Source organism: Malaclemys terrapin, chromosome 13 (genome assembly GCF_027887155.1).
Source record: "Malaclemys terrapin pileata isolate rMalTer1 chromosome 13, rMalTer1.hap1, whole genome shotgun sequence".
Taxonomy (NCBI): Eukaryota; Metazoa; Chordata; order Testudines; family Emydidae; genus Malaclemys; species Malaclemys terrapin.
The window spans coordinates 33,905,569-33,930,742 of NC_071517.1; the positions used below are offsets into that span (position 1 = coordinate 33,905,569).

A 25,174-nucleotide genomic window follows, 5' to 3' on the forward strand; every position below is an offset into this window, starting at 1 on the left:
AGGGCGATCGACTGGCTGTGAAAACAAGAGTATCTTATTGCCAAGGGATGGAGAAAGTCAGCCAGCAGCAGTGGGGTGCAGAACTCTGCCCTACTGCGGGGGTGACAGCGCCTCCCAGATCCAGCACTTTACACACCTTCTTGGAGCCTCCCAACCCCCCTGGGCTGTAGCAATGGGACTCCAATCCTACTGATGGCAAACGGGCCTCAGCTACCGGCTCAGGGTCACACTGAGTTTCAGAGCCATGGATGGACCCCTTCACTAATCACTGCTGCACACTCCCTCCCACAGCTGGCAATTGCAACCACTCCCTAATGTCCGGTCCCCCTGCCTTTGAGAGGGAGTGTCACTCCTGGTTCCATTGCTGCCTATTGATCTGTGGGACCAGGGCTGGCTTTAGGCCGATTCGGCTGAATCAGGCCCCGCACCAAGAAGGCCCCAGAGCAGTTGTCCACCCCGCCCCCAGCTCACTTCCCCCTCCTCCCCTCCCCTGAAGGCTCCACACCCCTGCTCCTCCCCCTCCCCTGCTTCCCGCGAATCAAATGTTCGCGGGAAGCCTGAAACAGGCAGGCAGCAGGTAAGCTGGTGGGGGGGCGCTAGGAGGCGCGGCCTAGTCCAGCCCCCCTGGCCGAGCAGCTCCCTCTGGCGGCCGGCCCCGGTGGCTCCGGCCCGGCTTGGCTTAGGCCCTGGGCGCCGGCCCTGGTTCCGGCTGATTGCGCCGGCCCGAGCCAAGCAACTCCGGCCTGGCCCCGGCTCTGGCCGAGTACCCCCGGCCCTGGCGGCTCTGGCCCCGGCCCTAGTGACTCCAGCTCGGCTCCGGCCCTGGCCGAGTGGCGCCAGCTGGCAGCCAAGCACCCTGGCCCCAGCGACTCCGGCCCCAGCGGCTGGAGCGTGGCCAAATTCCTTGCAGCAGGGCTTGCTGGAATCAGGCCCCGCTCTTGCTAAAGCCAGCCCTGTGTGGGACTTTTGGCAAGTTGCTCCCCCTCTCTATGGTTCTCTGGGACTCACATCCCTAAATCGGCTTTAAAAAAGACAATGGTTAATCTTTGGCCCCAACTATTTCTTGTTTCTCTACACTAGCCATTTTAGCAAAGTTTAGAATTCTTGACGTTCAACACCTGGAAACATCCCTTTTTCCTTCGCAGAAATTAAGCATCCCTTCTCACCCAGGCTCACCGCTGCCTGGAGTTAGAGAATTGACCCTATTCCCATTGGTTCTACCCAACAAGTCACACAGCAAAGCGGTGACAGAGACAGAAAGTATCAGAGGGGTAGCCATGTTAGTCTGAATCTGTAAAAAGCAACAGAGGGTCCTGTGGCACCTTTAAGACTAACAGAAGTATTGGAGCATAAGCTTTCGTGGGTGAATGCCCACTTCATCAGACGCAAGTAATGGAAGTTTCCAGAGGCAGGTATAAATCAGTATGGAGATAACGAGGTTAGTTCAATCAGGAAGGGTGAGGTGCTCTGCTAGCAGTTGAGGTGTGAACACCAACTGAGGAGAATCTGCTTCTGTAGTTGGATAGCCATTCACAGTCTTTGTTTAATCCTGATCTGATGGTGTCAAATTTGCAAATGAACTGGAGCTCAGCAGTTTCTCTTTGGAGTCTGGTCCTGAAGTTTTTTTGCTGTAAGATGGCTACCTTTACATCTGCTATTGTGTGGCCAGGTAGGTTGAAGTGTTCTCCTACAGGTTTTTGTATATTGCCATTCCTGATATCTGACTTGTGTCCATTTATCCTCTTGCGTAGTGACTGTCCAGTTTGGCCAATGTACATAGCAGAGGGGCATTGCTGGCACATGATGGCATATAGAACATTGGTGGACGTGCAGGTGAATGAGCCAGTGATGTTGTAGCTGATCTGGTTAGGTCCTGTGATGGTGTTGCTGGTGTAGATATGTGGGCAGAGTTGGCATCGAGGTTTGTTGCATGGGTTGGTTTCTGAGTTAGAGTTGTTATGGTGCGGTGCGTGGTTGCTGTTGAGAATATGCTTAAGGCTGGCGGGTTGTCTGTGGACGAGGACTGGCCTGCCTCCCAATGTCTGTGAAAGTGAGGGATCATTGTCCAGGATGGGTTGTAGATCACTGATGATGCATTGGAGAGGTTTAAGCTGAGGACTGTAGGTGATGGCCAGTGGAGTTCTGTTGGTTTCTTTTTTGGGTTTCTTTTTTACAGAGCCAGAAAGAGAAGCCAACAGTCCTGACTCCTGTTCTAACTAACAGACAACAACCCCCACGGAGGAGGGATAGAGCCCAGGAAATAAGGGGTGAAAAATGTCATGGAAACCGTTTTCTGTCAAAAAATCCCTTCAGATTAAACCACTTTGTTTCTTGAAATCATAACAAGTAGGATGAAAATTCTTTGCAAAATTATTTGTTTGCAAAACAAGAGCATCTCCTGTTTGTCACAGTGCACTGAACTGTCTCATCGTACACAACGAGGAGACACTGTGATCTAGAAAATTAGATGAGATGTTTCAGTCTGAGCTAAGTAGTTGCTGCTCTTAACAATTTCAAAAGAAAAAATGCAAATAAAATAGAATATTATGTCATAATCTGATATGGCTCAATGTGATAGGACACCTCCTATTCTGCACTGCTACTAGTGACATTCTTCAGTGGATCCCCATCATCCACCCAGCGCGAGGTAGGTGGGAGAGGATTGTTATTTGTACTTGACAGAAGGAGAAACTAAGGCTGAGAAAGGAGCAGTGACTTGTCTTAGCTGATGCAGCCAGTCAGTAGCAGAGATGCTCTCAAATGAGCTACAGACCAACAATTGTTCATTGTAATTATTCAGCAAGTATTTTAAAAGGATTGGAATGTTAGAGAGGATCATGAACTGCTCCGAGACAATTAATGGAGAGCAGCATCAACATTGGTCAAACATATAACTGTTTCTGACTTATTTGCTTGGTCATAAAAGAGAACAACAAAGACCAGAGTTTCCTCCCTGTCAATAGCCCCCTCCTCAGCCAATCAAGGTTGAGACTTTGAGGGGTGGGAGGCTAAGAGTTCTCACCAAATAGCCCAAGAATGGCGCAGGTCACCACCAAGGGGATCCTCTTGGAGCACTATTCCAGTCTCACCTCTCTGTCAGGGCCTCCCACAACCCCTCCGGCCCCCTCTGCACACACAGAGCTCCTGGTGGTGGGAGGAGAGTAGAGGAAAAGGACGAAGGAAGCAAGACGAGAAAGGTAGGAGGGACAGAGAAAAATGGGAAAACAAAAAAAAGAAACCCCAATGTCCCCAGTAATTCTAAAGGACAAAGTCCTAGGTCGGAAATAAAAGGCTGCTCCCACAATCTAGTGTTTTCCTTTCCTAAAAATCAGCCGGCACCTGATGGATCAGACTGAACAGGTTCCAAACCTCTGGGAGGCTCTTACCTTCTGTACAGGGATGTCTGTTTTCTGGCAAAATCAATAAAAGAAAAGGAGAAAACTCCGAAGAGGGTCCTCCTTGCGCTCACGTACGTGAAAGTGAATTCTCTCTCAGTCCTCAAGGAGAGACCTCGAGAAGGAGACGTGCTGAAGCAAAGCCACAGAGATCTCCAAGGTTGCCCCTGTCCTGCACCCCTGATGTCAAGATCTCTCTGTGAGATCATCGCCTCCCCACCACCTTTGTCCAATAGGCTGAGGTCCTGCCACAGGCCCTTGTGATGTCACTGCCACACCCACCCCTCCCCTGCAGTGCTGATGTCCTGCCCCTGTCCAGCCACATTGGATGTTTGAGCTGCTTCCCCTGGATCACCCCACTCAATGACTCATTGTGGGGGTGACACCGACTACACAGTAGAACACGAGAGGCTCTTCTCTAGGCTGCAATCAGGTTTTCAGAAGTTAATGGACTTTATGGCCAGAAGGAACCATTAGAGCATGTAATCTGATCCTCTGCATATCCTGAGGCCTCCTGTCTGTCAGAAGAGCTGGGTTTTTCTTTTACTCAAACATTTTCCAGAAAGGCATCTAGTCTTTATTAGAAGATATCAAGAGATGGAGAAGCCATCATTTCTCTTGGTAGTTTGTTCCAATGATGAATCACCCTCTTACAAATCTGGATCTTATTGTCATTATACTTTTTCTGATTTCTGCTTCCATCCATGGGGTCTTGTCATGCCTGTCTGTGCTAGATAAAAGAGCCCTTTTATACTCAACATTTTCTCTCCATGAAGTCAATTAACTCTCCTCTCATTCTTCTTTTGTATATACTAAACAGATTGAGCTTTTTCAATGTCTCATTATAAGGCATCAATCCCAACACTCAATTATGAATCTTTTCTGTACCCTCTCCATTTTTTTTAACATAATATTCAAAATGTGGACACAAGAACTGGAGTCAACATTCCAATATCAGTCTCACCAATGCTGAATCACTTCCCTTTCCATACTCGCTACTGTATCCATCCAAGAATGGCTTTAACCTTTTTTACCACAGTTTCACATTGAGAGATTATGTTGAGCAGCTTGTCCACCATGGCCTCTAAATCCTTTTTGGGGTCACTGCTTTCCATCAGACTGTCCCCCATTCTGTAAGGTGCCACCTGACTCCTTTGTGACTGGAAGTATGGGTTTGCATATGGCTTTATTAAAACCTAATTATTCATTAAGTATTTTAGAAGAACTAGCCCATTAGAGAGAGAATCATGAATTACTCAAAGACAATGAATGGAGAAAAGCAGCAAGAGCAATCAAATACATGTTTGGTTCTGGCTTATTTCCTTGGTCTTAAAAGAGAGTAACAAGGACCTGAGTCTCCTCCCTCACAATTCCCCCATGCTCGCTCAATCAGCATTGAGACTCTGAGAATCAGAAAACTGAGAGTTCTCACCAGATGTCCCAGGTCACCACCAGAGGGAGTCACTCTTAGACAACTATTCCAGCCACATGTCTTTGGGAGGGCCTCCCGCAATGAGAGTTGGAGTGCAACCCCCCCGCCCCCACTCCACATGCACAGACAGGTCCTGGTGGTGAAAGGAGAGCAGGGGGAAAGGACAAAGATGCAAGAGAAGAGAAAGGAGGGAGAGACAGGAAAAGGGAAAACAAAAAGGAGAAACCCCAATGTCCCCAGTAATTCTAAGGGACAAAGTCCTAGGTCGGAAATAAAAGGCTGCTCCCACAATCTAGTGTTTTCCTTTCCTAAAAATCAGCCGGCACCTGATGGATCAGACTGAACAGGTTCCAAACCTCTGGGAGGCTCTTACCTTCTATACAGGGACGTCTGTTTTCTGGCAAAATCAATAAAAGAAAAGGAGAAAACTTGGAAGAGGGTCCTCCTTGCGCTCACGTATGTGAAAGTGAATTCTCTCTCAGTCCTCAAGGAGAGACCTCGAGAAGGAGACATGCTGAAGCAAAGCCACAGAGATCTCCAAGGTTGCCCCTGTCCTGCACCCCTGTCCTGCCTGGCTGATGTCAAGATCTCTCTGTGAGATCATCGCCTCCCCACCACCTTTGTCCAATAGGCTGAGGTCCTGCCACAGGCCCTTGTGATGTCACTGCCACACCCACCCCTCCCCTGCAGTGCTGATGTCCTGCCCCTGTCCAGCCACATTGGATGTTTGAGCTGCTTCCCCTGGATCACCCCACTCAATGACTCTTCATTGTGGGGATGACACCAACTACACAGTAGAACACGAGAGGCTCTTCCCCATGCTACGTTCAGTTGTTCATAAATTAGCAGACTTTATGGCCAGAAAGACAATTAGAGCATGTAATCTCACATCCTGCATATTGCATGCTTTCTGTATAGCATAGTAGCTAGTTTTTCACTAAACACGTTCCAGAAAGGCATCTAGTCTTCATTAGAAGACATCAAGAAATGGGCAATTCCCTCCACTTCCCTCTCTACTTTGTTCCTTTGGTGATTCATCATCACTGTTGAATATTTGTGCCCTATTTCTAATATGAATTAGTGTCTTTTGAGTTTCCAGCCACTGGGTCTTGTTATGCTTTTCTCTGCTAGATTAATGAGCCCTTTAGTACCCAATATTTTCTCTCCATGAAGTCACTTCAACACTTCAATGATGTCACCTCCTGCTCTTATTTATAATCTAAACAGGCGGAGCTCTTTCAATAGCAGGCATTTTTCTCCAGCCCTCAAAACGTTTCATTGCGTTTTGCTGCCCCATCTCCAATATTTCAAAATCTTTTTCAAAGGTGGATGCCAAAACTGGATGCCGTATTCCAGGATCAGTCTTACTGATGGTGTGTCACCTCCCTATGCTACTCACTGCTCTTTTCATACATCTAATGATGGTGTTAGCCCTGTTCACCACAGCATCACATTGGTTGCTCATGTTGAATGGCTTGCCCAGCCTGGCCTCTAAATCGTCTTCACAGTTAGTGCTTTCCTGGATACACTTCTCCATTCTGTAGGTGTGGCCTGCATGCTTTGCTGCTAGGTATAGGACCTTTCGTTTCGTTATTTTCAAACTTGTTTTCTTTGAATGGGTCCATCTTATCAAAGGATCCGATTGCTCTGTGTCACTGCCCTGTCCTCAGCATTAATTACCACTCTGCTAGTATTTTATCACCCACCAATGTTAGCGGCTGTGATTTCATATTGCGTTGCAGTTCATTGATATTTATTTTCAAGAATTAGTCCTTGAGAGCCTCTTCATATCCCGAGTGCCCAGAACCTGTTCCACTCAGCACAGCGAGAAAAGGCCGTCCAGCCCTGCTGTTCCATAGGGGCTAAGCGCAGAACAAACTTAGGAGCTTGTGTTATCCATAGTGTGACAGACCCAGACCAGTGGGGTACAGGTGTCTGGTAGAGGGTAAATATACTGGTCACTGGATGAGTAGTTTTCTGTTCCCTGAGTGACCAGAGCAGGGGCTGCACTAGAGTAATCAGGGACCTGCTAGAACCAGTTAAGGCAGGCAGGCTAATTAGGACACCTGGAGCCAATTAAGAAGAAGCTGCTAGAATCAATTAAGGCAGGCTAATCAGGGCACCTGGGCTTTAAAAGGAGCTCACTTCAGTTTGTGGTGTGAGTGTGAGGAGCTGGGAGCAAGAGACACAAGGAGCTGAGAGTGAGAGGGTGTGCTGTTGGAGGACTGAGGAGCACAAGTGTTATCAGACACCAGGAGGAAGGTCCTGTGGTGAGAATAAGGAAGGTATTTGGAGGAGGCCATGGAGCAGTAGCCCAGGGAGTTGTAGCTGTCATGCAGCTGTTACAGGAGGCACTATAGACAGCTGCAGTCCACAGGGCCCTGGAACCCAGAGTAGAGGGTGGGTCTGGGTTCCCCAAAACCTCCCAATTGACCTGGACTGTGGTTTCTTCCAGAGGGAAGGTCTCTGGGCTGCTGCCCAACCCACATGGTGAATCTCTGAGGCAAGAAAATCCACCAATAAGTGCAGGACCCACCAAGATAGAAGAGGAACATTGTCACAATAGGTTCTGAACAACAGGTGGGGGTCATCAGCTTATAAAGACACTCTAGACTGATAGCGTAGACAGACCCCAAATAAGAAATTAATGGAGGTATCCCATCTCCTAGAACTGGAAGGGACTTTGAAAGGTCATTGAGTCCAGCCCCCTGCCTTCACTAGCAGGACCAAGTACTGATTTTGCCCCAGATCCCCAAGTGGCCCCCTTGAGGATTGAACTCACAACCCTGGGTTTAGCAGGCCAATGCTCAAACCACTGAGCTATCCCTCCCCCCCATGTATCTAAGTTTCCTGCCTTGCAAAATAGGAGAGAGAAAAAACAACCTTGATTAGCTTTATTGTATAGCTGTGGAAACTGAGGCACACAGAAGCAAAGAAATTCGCTCATGGTCAAAAAGCCAAGAATAGAAAACAGCAGAGCTGCTGATAGTCAGTCCTGGGCCACAGCCATGTTTATCCTGGCCTCTCTGGTTCAGCTCCATTAACAACCCAAGTAAAGGTTTTCTTCTTCTCCATGTTCTTTAACTTCATGTCACTGCAGAAGAGAGATTTTTTTTTTTCTTAACAGCTGGTTCTAATGCATGTAGATGTCTTTCCAGAAGACGTGCTCTGGCTCGGTCACATGTCATAGGTTTTAAGGAGGAAGTACTCGGTGATGTTCTTGGGCCTGTGTTATACAGAAGATGGACATAATGGTCCTTTCTGACAAACTTTTTCTTTTAGGAGGATAATGCTGGACATTTTCTCTCATTCACTTTCCTTTGGAATAATTTAAATCCAGTCCAAAGGATTTCCTCTTCCATTGTGTCTTCAGCACCTTTCATAGCAAACAGCTACTATTAGCCCACAGGTTCCAGTTTCAGGCTGTCCCAGGGTGAGATGGCCATTAAAGGGGTTTCAGCTCAACTGAACCTATCCCCTAGGATCCAGGCCTGTTAGGTGATATAAGGACAGCCTGTGCTCAGCCAGGAGAGAGACCCCAAATGGGAGCAGGCCTGGGAGGGGCTTGGATCTGCCTTTAAAGGCAGTTTAGGTTCACAGTAGGGGATGGAACAACCAAGCTGCTAGGGATGGGAGCTGGGCCTCCTGGCAGTGTCCAGGAGTGAAAGCACAACATCTCCCAGGAAGGGATTCCCCACAGAGGGACAACGTAATCTCTCAGGGAGGGAAAAGTCTCACTGCCATTTCTTAACCTCATGGGATGTTCTCCTGCTCCGCCAACCCCACGCCTGTTTCAGCATCTCCAGGTGCCTGAGGGAGCAGGAACCAGAGGCCATCCTGCACCTGGGACAGAGATGGAGGTTGATGACCTACCTGCACGTGGTGAACATGGTGCAGGACAGCACTCAGGAGATGCAAATGCAGCTCCAGATCTGAAAGCAGCTTCTCTTTACTGATGGGAGACTGTGTAGGAGGCCTTGCAGGTTGCGGGGGGGAGAGTTAGACAGGCACTAACATGGGCATGGAAGTTTGGGGAACAGGACAGAGGCTGGGGTTGGGCAAGGAGGGCAGGGACTTGGGAAGAAAGAGAGAAGATCAACCCCTTTCTGAATGTGGGTCAGGATTATCCCCACTTTAGAGAGTGGGAAATTGAGGTACCACGTGGGAGCGGGATTGTGATTTGACAATTTTTTTCACTGGCCCTGCTAGAAACTCCACCCTCCAAGCAACTGTATAAAAGTCTGATTCAGTGAGCAGGAAAGGGGCTCCTCATAACTGCTGCTATGTTGTGATGCACCATAAAAAGTCATAAAGACACTTGGTGGAGGTTCGCTGGCAGACTGCAGGCTGGTTAATTCACAGAGAGGTGCCAGCCAGGGGTTGCAGGAACTGATGAGGGAGCCCATGCATAGTCAGAAATTTAAAAATGAACATTGCCTGCAATCTCTTCATGACACTTCATGCTCTAAATAGTGAGTGACAACACATTTTTATGTCTTCTTAGTAAAAACCATGTTGTATATTAACTTGTCAGCATATTTTCCCATGTAATAACACAGTAAGATTGGATAAGTGTGACATTCTGTATCTCGGGGGAACACCCTACACCTGCATGTTCATCCTTAGGCTATGGCTACACTGGCGCTTTATAGCGCTGCAACTTTCTCACTCAGAGGTGTGAAAAAACACCCCCGAGTGCAGCAAGTTACAGCGCTGTAAGGCGCCAGTGTAAACAGTGCCCCAGCACTGGGAGCAGCGCTCCCAGTGCTGTAAGCTAATCCCCTCGTGGAAGTGGAGTACCTTCAGTGCTGGGAGAGCTCTTTTCCAGCGATGGCACGCGACCACACTCGCACTTCAAAGTGCTGCCATGGGAGCGCTCCCACAGCAGCGCTTTGGAATTTCGAGTGTAGCCACGGCCTTATAATATGATTGTATGGTATCCAGTGCAAAGTTTGTCATGTCGGGTATCTTTGGAAGGCTCATGAGGCACTGAATATAGTTGTTACATGAAATGACAATTTATAACATTACTGTATATAGATACAAGGTTGAAAATGTGTCCTCATGGCTTAAAATAAGCCCAGGCAAAACTCTTTGGGAACAGAGGGGCAGTTCACACCTCATCAGGACATGTATGGGACAAACCCAGCCCAGCCTCACAGGAACAAAGGACACTGGTCTAGGCAGGAACAAAGGGTCTGTTGGACTCATGAGTGAGTCACCACCCTTCCCTTGGTCAGTCAGGGACTATGCTGAGGTAATGCTCACCTAACCCTGAAGGGGGGGGCAAAGACAAGAAGGAAGAAAGAACATGATAAAAGGGAGAGACATGTGCCATATACAGACATCACCACCAAGCGACTGAAGCACTGATCAAAGGGGAGAGCCTGGCTGAAGGGCAACCAGCCATCCTGTATTGAGAAGCATTTAAGTTTGTAGGGGCACTGAAAGTGTTAAGATCAGCTTAGAATGTGTTTTGCTTTTATTTCATTTGACCAAATCTGACTTGTTGTGCTTTGACTTATAATCACTTAAAATTTATCCTTATAGTTAATAAATTTGTTTATTCTACCTGAAGCAGTTTGTTTAGTTTGAAGTGTGTCAGAGACTCCCCTAGGGATAACAAGCCTGGTGCATATCAATTTCTTTGTTAACTTGATGAACTTATATAAGCTTCCAGCGGGCATAACTAGACACTGCAAGATGGAGGTTCCTAGAATTGTGTCTGGGACCAGAGATATTGGCTAGTGTCAGTTGCACAATCCAAGCAGCTTACATGCCAGAGGCTGTGCGTGAACAGCCCAGGAGTGGGGGTTCTCACAGCAGAGCCGGGTAAGGCTGGCTCCCAGAGTCAAGGCTTGGAGTGACCTAGCAGATCACCGGTCCAGATAACACCAGGGGAACATCACAATAAGAAAAAACAGCAGTTACACATAATTCAGTGAGAAATAGGGGAAGGAGTGCACATATTTCTGAAGGAAATTTTAGGGACAAATTTATCTATTTTTAGATTAAAATTTCCCTGTGTTAAAAACTAGGAAAAACACACAGCTTCAGCAGCCCATGCCACTTAGACACCAGCATACTGGATAAAAACAGAAGTGAATCCATCACAAGATAAGTTTAGTATCCGAGGGATAGTCACGTTAGTCTGGATCTGTAAAAAGTAACAGTCCTGTGGCACCTTATAGACTTAGAGTACGTCCAGATTACCCTCCGTATCGGCGGGTAGCGATCGATTTATCGGGGATCGATATATCGCGTCTCATCTAGACACGATATATCGATCCCCGAACGCACTCCCCGTCGACTCTGGAACTCCACCAGAGCAAGCGGCGGTAGCGGAGTCGACGGGAGAGCCGCAGCCGTCGATCCCACGCAGTGAGGACGGGAGGTAAGTCGAAATAAGATACGTATACTTCAGCTATGGTATTCCCATAGCTGAAGTTGCGTATCTTACATCGACATTCCCCTCCCTCCCCCCAGTGTAGACCAGGCCTAACAGATGTATTGGAGCATAAGCTTTCGTGGATGAATACCCACTTCGTTTAGGGTATTTATTTTCAAATAATCAAGGTAAGTTTAGGGCACACTGCCATGAATGGCATATTGTGAATAAATCTTAAACTGAATTATTACATTGAAAATATTCATAATGCATCATGTTTAAAACATAATCCTAGCAATGTCATGTGCTGTGCCTCCCCTCGTACTCTGCTCAGCTAGCTCTTCAAGAAATTAGGTTCAGTCACTAATTTCAAGGAATTAGACCAGTCGGTCACTGTTTTTACAGAGCATTCCAGAAGGTGGTGGACAGACCCCAAAGGAATTGTGATGAATTTCCTGAAGCAACTTTCTTTTTTTCTACTCTAAACCTCACATAACAACAAAATCACCCTTTTGACTGATTTATGGCCGAGAAGAAAGGTTTCCCAAGAAAGCTTCACCAAATTTCATGTTATGTGTCACTAAATGTCAGTGTTTTAAATACAATTAAGTTAATTTATGATGATTCAGGAAAGGAATACTACCCCTTCTCTATTTCTTTATCAAACTACATTTGTTATGTCCTTAACCAAGAACATGAAGACCCCGGCAGTACATTGAAATCAGCAGTGGACACTGACGGTACATGGCCTGCAAATAATATTTCTAAAGAAAAATAAACTAAAATATTTTCTACAATCTGCAGTTTTATCTATAGGAAGATAGCATTTGAGATTGGGGACCCTGTTTTGTTAATTGATGTGAGAAGAAGAAAGGAAGGGTCAATCTTGATTGCCAATTATATGTAGTTAGAAAGTAAAAAAAATCACATGAATTAATGCTGACAAAAGTTTAAAGAATATTACATATTTTTTATGAGGCCTTAAATATATGGCTTAATTAATTCTATCAATTTTTCACCTATTAATTTTCAAAGGTGTGGTGTAGGAGATGGGTGTATGTGCCCTGTTCCTGAGAGAACCAGTCAAGACAATAGAGAGAGAGCAGCTGCACGTGTGTAGTTGTGATGTTTATGACACACGTACATTGTAGCTGAACAACCCAGTCTGACAATTTAATAGTTTATGTTGTTAAAATAAATATTTTGGATTTCTTGAAACTTGTAGAAGGTTCGTGCCGGGGCTCGACCCTCCTGGGCAGGAGGGAGTCACACCAACTCATTACCGTTGGAACAAGCAAACAGTTAGTTCGGGGGCTCAGGCCCTCAGGCAGGGGCTGAGCAGACAAACAGTTAGGGAGCTCAGGCCCTTTGGTGCAGGGGCTGAGCAACGATACAACAGTTTGTTCAGGGCTCAGACCCTTTGGTGCAGGGGCTGAGCAACAATATCACAGTTAGGGGGCTCAGGCCCTCTGGTGCAGGGGCTGAGCAACAATACAATAGGTAGGGGGCTCAGGCCCTATACTTAAGCATTGGGTGAGGGGGAAGCCTGACACCCGTGAGTGGGATGGCGGGGGGGATGCAGGCCCACCCACTCCACTGCATCCCAGCCCAGGGCCCTATCAGCGGCTGCTGCCGCTGCGAGTCAGTGGGGTGTCCTGACCGAAACACACTGACATTGGCTCGTCCATGTCTGCAGCCTGACCGGGGTCGGCTACACCCGGGCTACTTCCAGGTTCCCCCTCAGGGCCTACCTCATCTGTGGCAGCGGGCCCAGTCCAGTCCATCACCATGGGTTCTTCCCAGCCGTGGCTTGGTGGCAGGTCCAGCAGCTCCTCGGGGAAGTCCGGTGTGGACTCAGGCGATTCCTCCGGGTAACAGCAGGGGCGGAAGGGCCCTGGTGGTGTCTCGCCTTCAGGGTTGGTGTGGGGGAGTTCCAACGGGTCCTCCCAATGACGGGAGCAGATGGGCTCCGGTGGTTCCTCCTCGTAGTGGGCTTGGGACAGCTCTGGCCAGTTAGGGCCATGGCCTCAGAGGTCTCCCGACCACGAGCTTCCTGCTGCACATCTGCTCCCTGTGGTGGCTGGGCCGCACTGAGCTCTGGCAGCTGGCTTTTATAATTCCTGTCCCGCCCCTTGACTTCTGGGGGGCGGGAACAGGTGGCGGAGGCTCCGCCCACTTGGGTGTCTGTAAGGGCACTCCCTCTGCTGGGCAGGAGGGGAGCCACACCGAGTCACTACAAAACTCCACAGTTGAAACACAAATGATGTTATTTACAGAAGTTAAACTTCAATATAGATTTGAGGGAAGAATAAAAAAATACATGTAAATAATTCGAGTTCTAAAAACATGTTTAGATGCTTGATTTTGAAATACTGTTGAAATGTAAATTAAAATATTATTGTATTTACACCTTGTTACAATAATATATTTTTAAATTAGAATACTCTTTTTTCTTTCATATTTTACATTGAGATTTCACAGGGGTAGAAAATTCTGACAGGAGTGAATGACCCCATCCACCCCCATCAGATACTCCTGGGGCAGGGGATGGGGAAAGGTGAGGGCTGTGGGTTGCCAGGTGTCAAGTTTTTGACTGGAACCTCCACTAGAAAAGGGAAACTGGCAGTGTCCAGTCAGCACAAAAAGTCCAGTTACTGCAGTAACTGGCCTCCCCCACTGGGGTGGCGGGGCGGGAAGAGCAGCAGTGCTGGGATGGGACAGTCTGTGCTGTGGGGTCACTGTTATGGATCGAGATTCCCTCCGGCCTTAGCTGGGACAGGGCAGATTACCAGGGGAGCCGCGTTTGTACCCCCAGCATTGAGACCAGGACAGAAATAAGGGCGGAGCGTCCCGGAGAAGGTGTCAGTGAAAATGAAGAGATGGGACCTGTCAGTCACATTGTAAAATAAGACTTTGCCCACCTCATCGTCCAGGAAAATCCCCACCCGCCTGGGCCTGACACTCACGGGGAGGGGAGTCCAGGGGGGAGGTGAGGGCCTCGTATTCTCCAGCCCTCAGCACCATGGCCCAGTGTCCATCCTCAGATGTGTATGTGACCTGCCCCTTCCTGCTCACAGATTCCTCACAAACCCCCAGCTCCCAGGCAGTCTTGTCTCCCACCTCCACCTCCCAGTAACGCCTCCCGCCCGCGAACCCCTCAGTGCCCAGGACACAGACACAAGGATCAAATCTCTCAGGATCGTGGGGCAGATTCTGTCGTTTGTCTCCGTGTCTCACACGTTTCCGATCCCCAGACAGGACAAGTTCAGGATGAGCTGTGTCTGGATCCAGCGTCACGTCCACTGGGAAGAGAGTCACAGATCAGGGCCGGGGGCAGGGGCTGGTCACTGGGATCAAAGGGAAATTAACCTGCATCCTCATTAATCGTTGTGCGGGGGGGTTGTTCTCTGTGGGGAGTCAGGGCCCGTCTGCCTGTGAGGAGACAATGAGGGGGAAAGGGCAAGAGGAGCGGGGGGGGGGGGGAAGGTGTCAGTGAGTCCGGGGGAGGGGAGGGGAGAGGCAGGTGACAGGAGTAGAGGATGGAGGGGCAGGCACAAGGGCATTGTCAGGGGCAAAGATGAGCAGGCACCAGAGAACAGACTGGTGAAGGGAGGGGCAGGTTCCCAGGGGCTGAAGGAGGTGAGGGGAGGGGTGGGCACCAGGACAGAAGAAGAGGAGGGAGCACAGGGAAACAAGGGAAGGGGCGGGCACAGGGGGCAGAGAGATGTGAGGGAATGGGGGGACTCTAATAGGGCAGGGGGGAATGAAGGGTAGGGACTGGTGCCAGGGGGCGGGAGGGATGAGGAGTGGGGCAGGTGCTAGGACCATAGGGAGGGGAGTGGGGCAGGCACCAAGGGGACAGAGTGATACAGAAGCCTGGGAGCAGAGGGGCTGGCTAGGGCAGGGGCAGTCAACAGTGGGTGGAGGAGGGCAAGAAGAGGGGCAGGTGCCAGGGGGTTGCAGGGGGTGGTGAGCAGAGGAGCATGTGCCAGTGGGAAGAATGGGGTGATGGGAGAGGTGGGCACTGGGGGGGTAAGAGGGAAGAGGAGGCGCATGGGCTGTAGAGTATCTGTCAGAGGCAGGACTGGTGCCAAGGGAAAGAGAGAGAGGAGGGGAGGGGTGGGCACCAGGGATCCAAAGGGTGGGCTAGAGAAGGGGCAGGCAGCACTGGGGATGGGGGGAGGGGAAGGGGCTTGCACCAAGGGACACAAGGGGTGAACAGAGGGGCAGGTGCTAGGGAGGCAGGGCGGGAGACGAAGAAGGGGCTGGCAACAGGGGAAAAGGTGGGGGTGGGAGAAGGCACAAGTGACAAGGGGATAAAGAGGCATGATGCGGAGGACAGGTGTCAGAGGCAGATGGGGGCAAGGGGTGGGCAGACCCCAGGGGGCTACAGTGGAGAGAGGTGAAGAGCAGTCATAAAGGGGGAGAGGGGCATGAGTGGGGATGCCAGGAAGACAGATGTGGGATGAGGAAAGGGGTAGTCACCAGGAGGAATGGGGGGATGAGCAGAGGGGTAGAGGCGGGGCAGAGTGGGGGCGAGGGAGCAGGTGAGCACAAGGGGGGCAGAGAGTGGTGTGTGGAGAAGGGCAGGGGTGTGTGGAGATCTGGACACCAGGGGGGCAGAGGGAGGGTGAGGGGAAGGGTGGCACCCAGAGCTTAGGGGAGGGTGAGGGGAGGGGCAGATACCAGGGGGCCCTAAGGGGGTAAGGGAAGTGGTGTGACGTTATTAATATGAACTGGGACATATAGATCATTGTTGCAACCAAGGTCCTGCAGTGGCATCAAATCTTGTATAAAGGGGTCAAATAAGGTGTCTAACACAAAGTTATGGTCTGCTGGTTATGATTATGCTATCTGTATGCATGTATCATTTCTGTATTTCAAGTTGTAAGTATTGGCTCTATACTGTCTGTATTTTAAACTTGTGCTATGTTTCTGGGTGACACCCCAGACAATTTGGTATCAGCACTACCTAGCCTGCTTGGTGGCCTATTAAGGACCATCAGCTATACAACTGACCCATTGAGAGAAGGCAGATACATCTTGTAACTCAGCAAGACGTACAGGGACATGCTTATGGACAGAGAGCCTATGATTCCAGCCCTCCTTCTGTGTTATCTGTGTGCCAGGATTACAAAGATGAAGACAGGCACCTACAGGGATTGATCAATGCTCCTAAATGAGCAAGGTGGCTAAGTGCCATGGTCATTCAGTGGGATTTAAGAGCTTAACCTGCTTAGATGCTATTGTCAATTCAAATAGGCACCTGTATCCTTCTTAAGGTGCCTTTGTAATCCTGCTCCTCTGTCTATCTGCCTATGGGAGTAAGGTGTGTACATCTTGGGCTCCTAACTCCTTTAGACTCCCTTGTGAATCCCAGCCTGAAATGATAACTAGTACAGCCAGGGATCTAGAGAGAAGAGGTCACAAGATGCCAAAAATTATTATAATCTAAGCCCAGCTATGCAGCTATGTTACTTCAACTCTCTGTGCCTCACTTTACCAAAATCCAGGGCATAATAATTGAGACTGGATGAGAAAATTCATAATGAAACTTTTATTTAGAGATGATCCATGATTCAGTTTTGTTTGAGCTTTTCATGAATTTTCATAGATCTGGGTGAAATATTTGTCTTTTTTTTCCCCAACAGAATTTGCCTGTGTTCCACAGGAATATAAGAACCAGTCTGTGTTTAGTCAACAGAGGAAAACCCATGCCGTGATGGAAACACTTGCCACATTGTTTTCCAGGGAAGAAAGATGGGTGGTCGAGTCCTGAGCTAGCAGGGAAAACAGGATCAGAGGTAGTCTTGGTACATCAGTTCGCAGCTTCCAGAGGGGGTTCTGTGATCCAACCCATCACAAACACACACACACAGATTCTCCTCCATTTACTGCCATTCTGTAAAATTATCACCCCCCATCAAGTTATTTAGGTACCTAAGTCTTATTTTCAAAAGTGACTTTGCCACTTATAAATATAATAGGGCCAGATTTTTAAAGGCATTTAGGTGCCTATGGAGGATTACCTAAAGAACCTAGAGTCTAACAAATTTATTTGGGCATAAGCTTTTGTGGAAAATACAGTAGGAAGACATATATATACAGAGAACATGAAGAGATGGGGGTTGCCATACCTGTTCTAATGAAACAAATCATATAAGGTGGGCTAACATCAGCAGGAGGAAAGAAAAACTTTTGTAGTGATTATCCGGATGGCCAATTTCAAACAGTTGACAGGAAGGTGTGAGTAACAGTAGGGGGAAATTAGCATGGGGAAATAGTTTTTAGTTTCTGTAATGACCCATCCACTCCCAGTCTTTATTCAATTTGATGGTGTCCAGTTTGCAGATTAATCCCAGTTCTGCAGTTTCTTGTTGGAGTCTGTTTTTGAAGTTTTTTTTTTTGAAGAATTGCCACTTTTAAGTCTGCAATTGAGTGTCCAGGGAGGTTGAAGTGTTCTCCGACTGGTTTTTGAATGTTATAATTCTTGACGTCTGATTTGTGTCCATTTATTCTTTTACTTAGAGACTGTCCAGTTTGGCCAATGTACATGGCAGAGGGACATTGCTGGCACATGATGGCATATATCACATTGGTAGATGTGCAGGTGAATGAGCCCCTGATGGTGTGGCTGATGTGATTAGGTCCTATGATGGTGTCCCTTGAATAGGTATGTGGACAGAGTTCGCAACGGGGTTTGTTGCAAGGATAGGTTCCTGGGTTAGTGTTTTTGTTGTGTGGTGTGTGGTTGCTGGTGAGTATTTGCTTCAGGTTTAGAGGCTGTCTGTAAGCAAGGACTGGCCTGTCTCCCAAGGTCTGTGAGAGTGAGGGATCATCCTTCAGGATAGGTTGTAGATCCTTGATGATGCGCTGGTGAGGTTGTAGTTGGGGGCTGAAAGTGACGACTAGTGGCGTTCTGTTACTTTCTTTGTTGGGCCTGTCCTGTAGTAGATGACTTCTGATCAGGACGTCCAGGAGGGAGAGGTTGATGATGAAGGGGCATACTGGACTGGTGAGTTTGGAGAAGAAGTCCCAGAGATTCTGGCTTTCAGATAAACTGTTATTTCATGCTAATAATCCAGAACCCAGAAAGGGATAATAATTCCAATGCACCAATTGCAGGGCTTTATTTGACTGGGAAAGGAGAGTAACTTATATAGTGTCAGGGTCTGACAGCAGTTTGGTGTTAGCCTTAAGCCCTATCCATAACCCTAACCCATAACCAACAGAAATTTAAGCATAAGTTTTTCTTTAAACCTTCAATGGAGCCACTCGTGTTTAAAGTTTAGAATGTGCTGAAGTGGCTGGGGAATCAGGGCCTTTATACAGAATATTCAAAGTGAGTTTTAATTTCAAAATCATGAGTTTTTGGACCAAATCCTCAGCTGGTGTAAATTCCCAGAGATCTATTGACTTCAACAGATACTTCAAAATGATACTTCCATTTATTCAGAGAAACAAAACACAGCATGTTTAAAATGTATCCAGTCAAAACCGCTCGAAGTCTAAACACTGAGTACTTTTGATGAGCTATTTGTAAATGAGCGATTGAATAACATATACTCATAATAAAACTTTGATAAATAAGGTTTAATAAGGAGTGCTTATAAGAAAATCATGATCTTGACATAGACAATCATTAACAGGAAAAGAAGCACAATAATTTTCAGAATAATCTCCATAGATTATTCATTATCTAACTAGCTAACATAATTCACAATCAAATAGAAATCTATCATTATGACTAAATGAGGTTGTGTGTTAGGACAAGGAATGGTCCTGTCTGTCTGTCTCTCTATCTAATCACATACTCTGCTTTTGTCTGTCATATATGTAGCGTACACAACCATGCACAAAGACGGTATTCTTATACTAATAACTTCTGAGATCCTTTCTCAGCTTGGAATTCAGTAGATCTACTTGGGATAGTGTATGGAAAACCAGATCAGTGCATGTGATGCCAGTTTTCCACTTACACCAAGGCTAGAACAAAATGACTCCAAACAAGTAACTTACACCAGCATTTATGTCACTACTGTGTGGAGCCCAGAAACTTTGGGCCAGAACCTCATCAGTATTAAATTGGTGATGTCAATGGGTCTAGTCTACATTAGTGCTGGTTTAGATGAGTTGGGATATCAGACACTTACATTTCTCTCATAGTCACTTTCTCCAGGGGTCTGTCGGACAATTCTGAATCCTTGTGTATATATGCTATTGGCCAAATCCTAATTTCTTTGAAGTGAGGGGCTAAACCTCAGTTACTTCAATGAGATCCAAATTCGGCAAACATTGAAAATCCTGTCTAACCAAACACTCAATATCTCTCCAGGCCTTTCCACCTGCAAACCCACCTGGAACAAAGAAACAAATAAAAACAACAAACAACTAAACAAAAATAAACTAAAAATCCAACAAACAAACAAACAAAAAAACAAAAACAAAAAAACAAAGAACAAATTCATTGATACCTCAGTCAGAGCTGTTATCCTGAAAAAAAAGAAGAGCCAGAGAACCCAGTAGGGACTTTGCTATGGCTACTGATTTTATGTGCAAGGTTATCACATAGAATGGTGATTGCAAGCAGTACATAGATAGATAGATTCCAATCTTAATTACATTGATAAAAACCTATAGTAAATACTTTTTTTCTTGACTTATATTTATCTGGATTTTTATTAGGGGAAATACCCAATTCTGCATAAACAGATTGCACAGTATGTTCTCATGAAGGCAATAATGTCATCAGCCGATTATATTTATAAGAAACACAGAATGAAACTGTGATCAGTGGAGAAATATAGACATTTTATTCTTGCTGAATAACCTCCAACCTATCAGTTTACTCAGTGCACCTTTGATTTCCTTGTTTCTCATGCTGTAGATGATCGGATTCAACATTGGGGGCATTATGCAATACAGAACAGCCACCAAGAGATTCAGATCTGAGGTTGAGTTGGAGGTGGGTTTCAGGAAGGAAAAGAGGCCAGTGAAAAGGAATAAGGAGACCACAACGAGATGAGGGAGGCAGGTGGAGAAGGCTTTATGCCGGCTCTGCTCAGAGGGGATTCTCAGCACTGTTTTGAAGATCTGAACATATGACACAATTATAAAAGCAAAGCAGATTAAACATAAAAGCACACAAATAGAAATAAGAACAACTTCACCAAGGTATGAGTTAGAGCAGGCAAGATGGAGGAGCTGGGGAATTTCACAGAAGAACTGATCCACCATGTTGCTTCCACAGAAGGATATCGCAAATGTGTTCCCTGTGTGCAGTGCAGAGTAGAGAATACCACTGATCCAGGCACTGGCTGCCATTTGGACACAAGCTCTCCTGTTCATCACCATCTCATAGTGCAGTGGTTGACAGATGGCGACGTATCGGTCATACGCCATTATGGTTAGTAAGGCAAAATTTGCTGAAGCAAAGAATAAGAAAAAAAAGACTTGGGAGACACATCCAGAATAAGAAATCAATCTGGTGTTCATGAGAGAATTGGCCATTGATTTGGGGATGGTGACAGAGATGTAGCCAAAGTCTAGGATGGATAGATTCATCAGGAAGAAGTACATGGGGTTGTGAAGGTGACGGTCAAGGGCTATGGCTGTGATGATGAGAAGGTTCCCCAGCAGGGATATTAGGTAAAGCACTAGAAACACAATAAAGTGTAAAATCTGCAGTTCCCAAATGTCAGAGAATCCCAGGAGAAGGAATTCAGTCACGGCGGTTTGGTTGGACATTTTCTTCCTCAGTACACTGTGTTATGGCTGTGGGGGGAACGAGAAGAACAATGGTCAGGATTAGAGTGACAGAGAACATAAGAACATAAGAACAGCAGTACTGGGTCGGACCAAAGGTCCATCTAGCCCAGTAGCCTATCTACCGACAGTGGCCAATGCCAGGTGCCCCAGAGGGAGTGAACCTAACAGGTAATGATCAAGTGATCTCTCTCCTGCCATCCATCACCACCCTCTGACAAGCAGAACGCTTAAAGAGGATACCTTTGAAAACAGGTACCTAAATACCTTTCATTTAAATTCCAATCAGCAGCAGGTATTTGATTAAACTAAGAGTAAAAGTCTTAATGAGTTCATAATGTAAGTCTTATTTAGCATCTTAATTTTTCCCTGTATGTTGATCCCCCAACATATTTAATTGAAATAGCAAACTTACTGTACTGATCATTGTGGATTTTTTCCCAACATATGACACATTCAGTCATCCAGCACCAGGATTCTTTAGTCAATATCTATCTATAGACTAGAATTTAGAATCTAAAGGCACAGGTATCCGAGAATCCTTTCCCCACCTTCTTATTCTGAGACTGAACTGACAGAACTAGACTCAAACCTGTTGCTCTCTGCAGATGAGCTGTGTGTAGCTGGCGTTGAACATCACTGGCATTAAAGGACTGATGCTGCGGGAAGGTGATTTATTCATGTCTATTTCCTAAGGGCTAGTGGGACTCACTCCCTGGAGCCCTGCACAGCTCAGCAGCAGAGGCCCAGAGGCAAGTGCATAGATGCCTAGGTGATAAAGCCAAAAGAGCCATTCTGTCCCTCAAGTCTGGCCCCCACATAGCACAGGCCTATGATCTCCCCCAATGTTCCCTGATTCCAGCCCTGCTTCTGTTATCTGTGTGCCAGGATTACAAAGATGAAAGCAGGCACCTACAGGAATTGATCAATGCTCCTAAATGAGCTAGGTGCATAAGTCCCATCGTCATTCAGTGGGATTTAGGAGCTTAACCTGCTTAGATGCTATTGTTAATTCCAATAGACACCTGTCTCCTTCTTTAGGTGCCTTTGTAATCCTGCTCCTCTGTCTATCTTGTTCATTTCCAAGGCCCAGGCTTTTCCTGAATTTCACATAATGAAGGCTGGGATTCGCAAAGGAGCCTATGGGAGTAAGGTGTGTACATCTTGGGCTTAGACTCCCTTGAGAATCCCAGCCTGAAATGATAACTAGTACAGCCAGGGTTCTAGAGAGAGGAGGTCACAAGATGCCAAGAACTCCTGTGATCGAAGCCCAGCTAAGCAGCTATGTTACTTCAACTCTCTGTGCCTCACTTTACCAAAATCCGGGGCATAATAATTGAGACTGGATGAGAAAACTCATAATGAAACTTTCATTTAGAGATGATACAGTCTGTGTTTAGTCAACAGAGGAAAACCCATGCTGTGATGGAAACACTTGCCAGAATGCTGTCTGGGGAAGACAGCTATAAGAATGGATCCAGGGAAGAGTTCTGTATCTCTGAGTTGTTTGGACACTTTCAGGGAACATTCCAGATGCAAGACAAAGATCCCCAAAGTTATTTTGGGTAACTCTGAGAGACTTATGGAAAACTAGCAGATTACCATATCTCTGCTGTCACTTTGAACTGACAAACTTGGACTGTCCAAACCCATTAAGGTATTTTACCTGCTTTAACCTCTCAATAACTTTCATTTCTTTTCTTAGCTAATAAACCTTTAGTTAGTTTACTAGAGAAATTGGCTGCCAGTGTTGCCTTTGATGTGAGATCTAGAGTATCCATTGACCTGGGATAAGTGACTGACCCTTTGGGGTTGGGAGGAACCTAATATAATGTGATTTTTTTTGTTTGAATAACCTTTTATCACAAGGTCCAGTTTATCTGGGTGGTAAGATTGGCCGGGGAGCCTAGGGCACTGTCTGTGACTCCATGGTAATACTAATATAGTGATCCAGGAGTTCACATTTATTACTGGTTTGGTGAAATCTAATTATAGAATATACCACCAGTTTGGGGTGTCTGCCCTGTGTTCTGACAGTCTGACCTGAGATTGGTACTCACGGTTGTGAGTTATTCCAGACAGCGTGACAGGAATGACTGAGGCATAATGGTCCAGTGGTTTGGACGCTAACCTGGAACCCGAGAGACCCAGCTCAGCTACCTGTTTTCCCTGGATTTCCTGTGTGATCTTGGGCATGTCATTCTGTCTGGACAACAGTTCCCATCTGTAACATGGATATAATAAAAAGAAGGAGGAGTACTTGTGGCACCTTACATACTAAGAAATTGATTTGGGCATAAGCTTTTCTGGGCTAAAACCCACATCATCAGATGCATGGAGTGGAAAATACAGTAGGAAATATATATATATATATATATATATATATATATATATATATATATATATATATATATACAGAGAACATGAAAAGATGAGAGTTGCCATACCGACTCTAACAAAACAAATCAATTAAAGTGGGCTATTATCAGCAGGAGAAAAAAAACTTTTGTAGTGATAGTCAGGATGGCCCATTTCAAACAGTTGAGAAGGAGGTGTGAGTAACAGTAGGGGGGAAATTAGCATTTATTCAAGCCATTACATTAGTTTTTTTTTCTTCTGCTGACAATAGCCCACCTTAATTGATTTGTCTTCTTAGAGTTGGTATAGCAACCACCATCTTTTCATGACAGGTTTCAGAGTAACAGCCATGTTAGTCTGTATCCGCAAAAAGAAGAACAGGAGTACTTGTGGCACCTTAGAGACTAACAAATTTATTAGAGCATAAGCTTTCGTGGACTACAGCCCACTTCTTTGGATGCATTCTATATGCATCCGAAGAAGTGGGCTGTAGTCCACGAAAGCTTATGCTCTAATAAATGCTCTAATAAATTTGTTAGTCTCTAAGGTGCCACAAGTACTCCTGTTCATCTTTTCATGTTGTCTGTGTGTGTGTATATATATATATATATATCTTCCTACTCTATTTGCACTCCATGCATCTGATTAAGTGGGTTTTAGCCCACTAAAGCTTATGCCCAAATCAATTTGTTAGTCTCTAAGGTGCCACAAGTACTCCTCGTTCTTTTTGCTGATACAGACTAACACTGCTACCACTCTGAAACCTGTCAGCATGGATATAATAGTACTACCCTGCCTTGTAGGGTTAGGGTGAAGATAAATATATTAAAGAGTTAGTGGTTAAAACAGAAGTGGTTGGAAAATTTTGGGGTTTTTTTGTCAAAGAAAACCCCCAACATTTTTCAACACTGAACGTTTTTGTCTGAAAACTATCAAAAACCATTAAATTAAATTTAAAAATAAAATGTTCAGCCAAAAATATTTGTTTTTCCAGTTTTCATTTCTTTAAATGAAAAACAGAAAATTTTCAAGGAAAGTGAAGACTTCCTGTGAAAATTTTGTTTGGTAAACCCTGCAATTTTTCCATTGGAAAACATTGTTATAGAATGTTTTTGATCACTCCTGGCTCAGATCCTGCAGTCATGGTAGCCATATAGACACTTTAGATAGACAGAGCAGTCAATAATGGGACTTTTTCCCCTGATCATCTATAGAGTTGAGTTATGACAGTTCCTTCCATTAGAGGGTATCATGAGGCTGATGTCATTAACAGATCAAATTAATCTATAGGCACCATTTAATTTGGTGCCTAAATGGGAACTAAGTTCTTCTGAGCTGACCTCTGGGCATTAGGAACAAGTTACATTCCATATGCAGCACTGGATGAGTTGATTTATCACCTACTGTCAAGCACTAAATATTGGCTATTGCCCAGAGCCACCAAGTATGTCAGTGCAAAACCAAAAACCAAGTCCCATGAGAGCTGGGTCGCATAATACCTTGGAGGACCTGGGCCTGGAGCAAGTTCTGAATTCCTATTGCACAAACTTCTTTAGATTCCCTTGAAAATAAAAGCCCAAATATGTAATTTTTTGCACAATTATTGGACTCCTTTCAGGATGCAGAATAAAAGCGACATTTGAAAATAATTATTGCAAATTTTGTTTTAAAATTAACAAGACAGCAAATACAAATGTTGAAGGACTTGGCATGTGGGGAAATGATGCATTGTAGTCCTTACCTTTGAACAGACTAAAATCTCACCATCTTAGGAGCTGCAGGAAGACAGCAGCTTTTGATTTTTTTTTACCAGGCTCAGCGGTAAGTCATTATTAA

At 46.0% G+C, this 25,174-nt stretch overlaps 1 protein-coding gene across 1 annotated transcript; it reads right to left on the reverse strand.

Annotated features, from left to right (window-relative positions):
• Positions 1–20,005: 20,005 nt before the first annotated feature.
• On the reverse strand, positions 20,006–20,962 carry LOC128847269 (olfactory receptor 14A16-like). The gene has a single exon (XM_054046658.1). The coding sequence runs from the start codon at positions 20,960–20,962 to the stop codon at positions 20,006–20,008; it is 957 nt and encodes a 318-aa protein (XP_053902633.1).
• Positions 20,963–25,174: the final 4,212 nt, after the last annotated feature.

Bases quoted from the DNA above. Each gene is read 5' to 3' on its own strand.
- LOC128847269 (XM_054046658.1), bottom strand. From the start codon at position 20,962: ATGTCCAACCAAACCGCCGTGACTGAATTCCTTCTCCTGGGATTCTCT.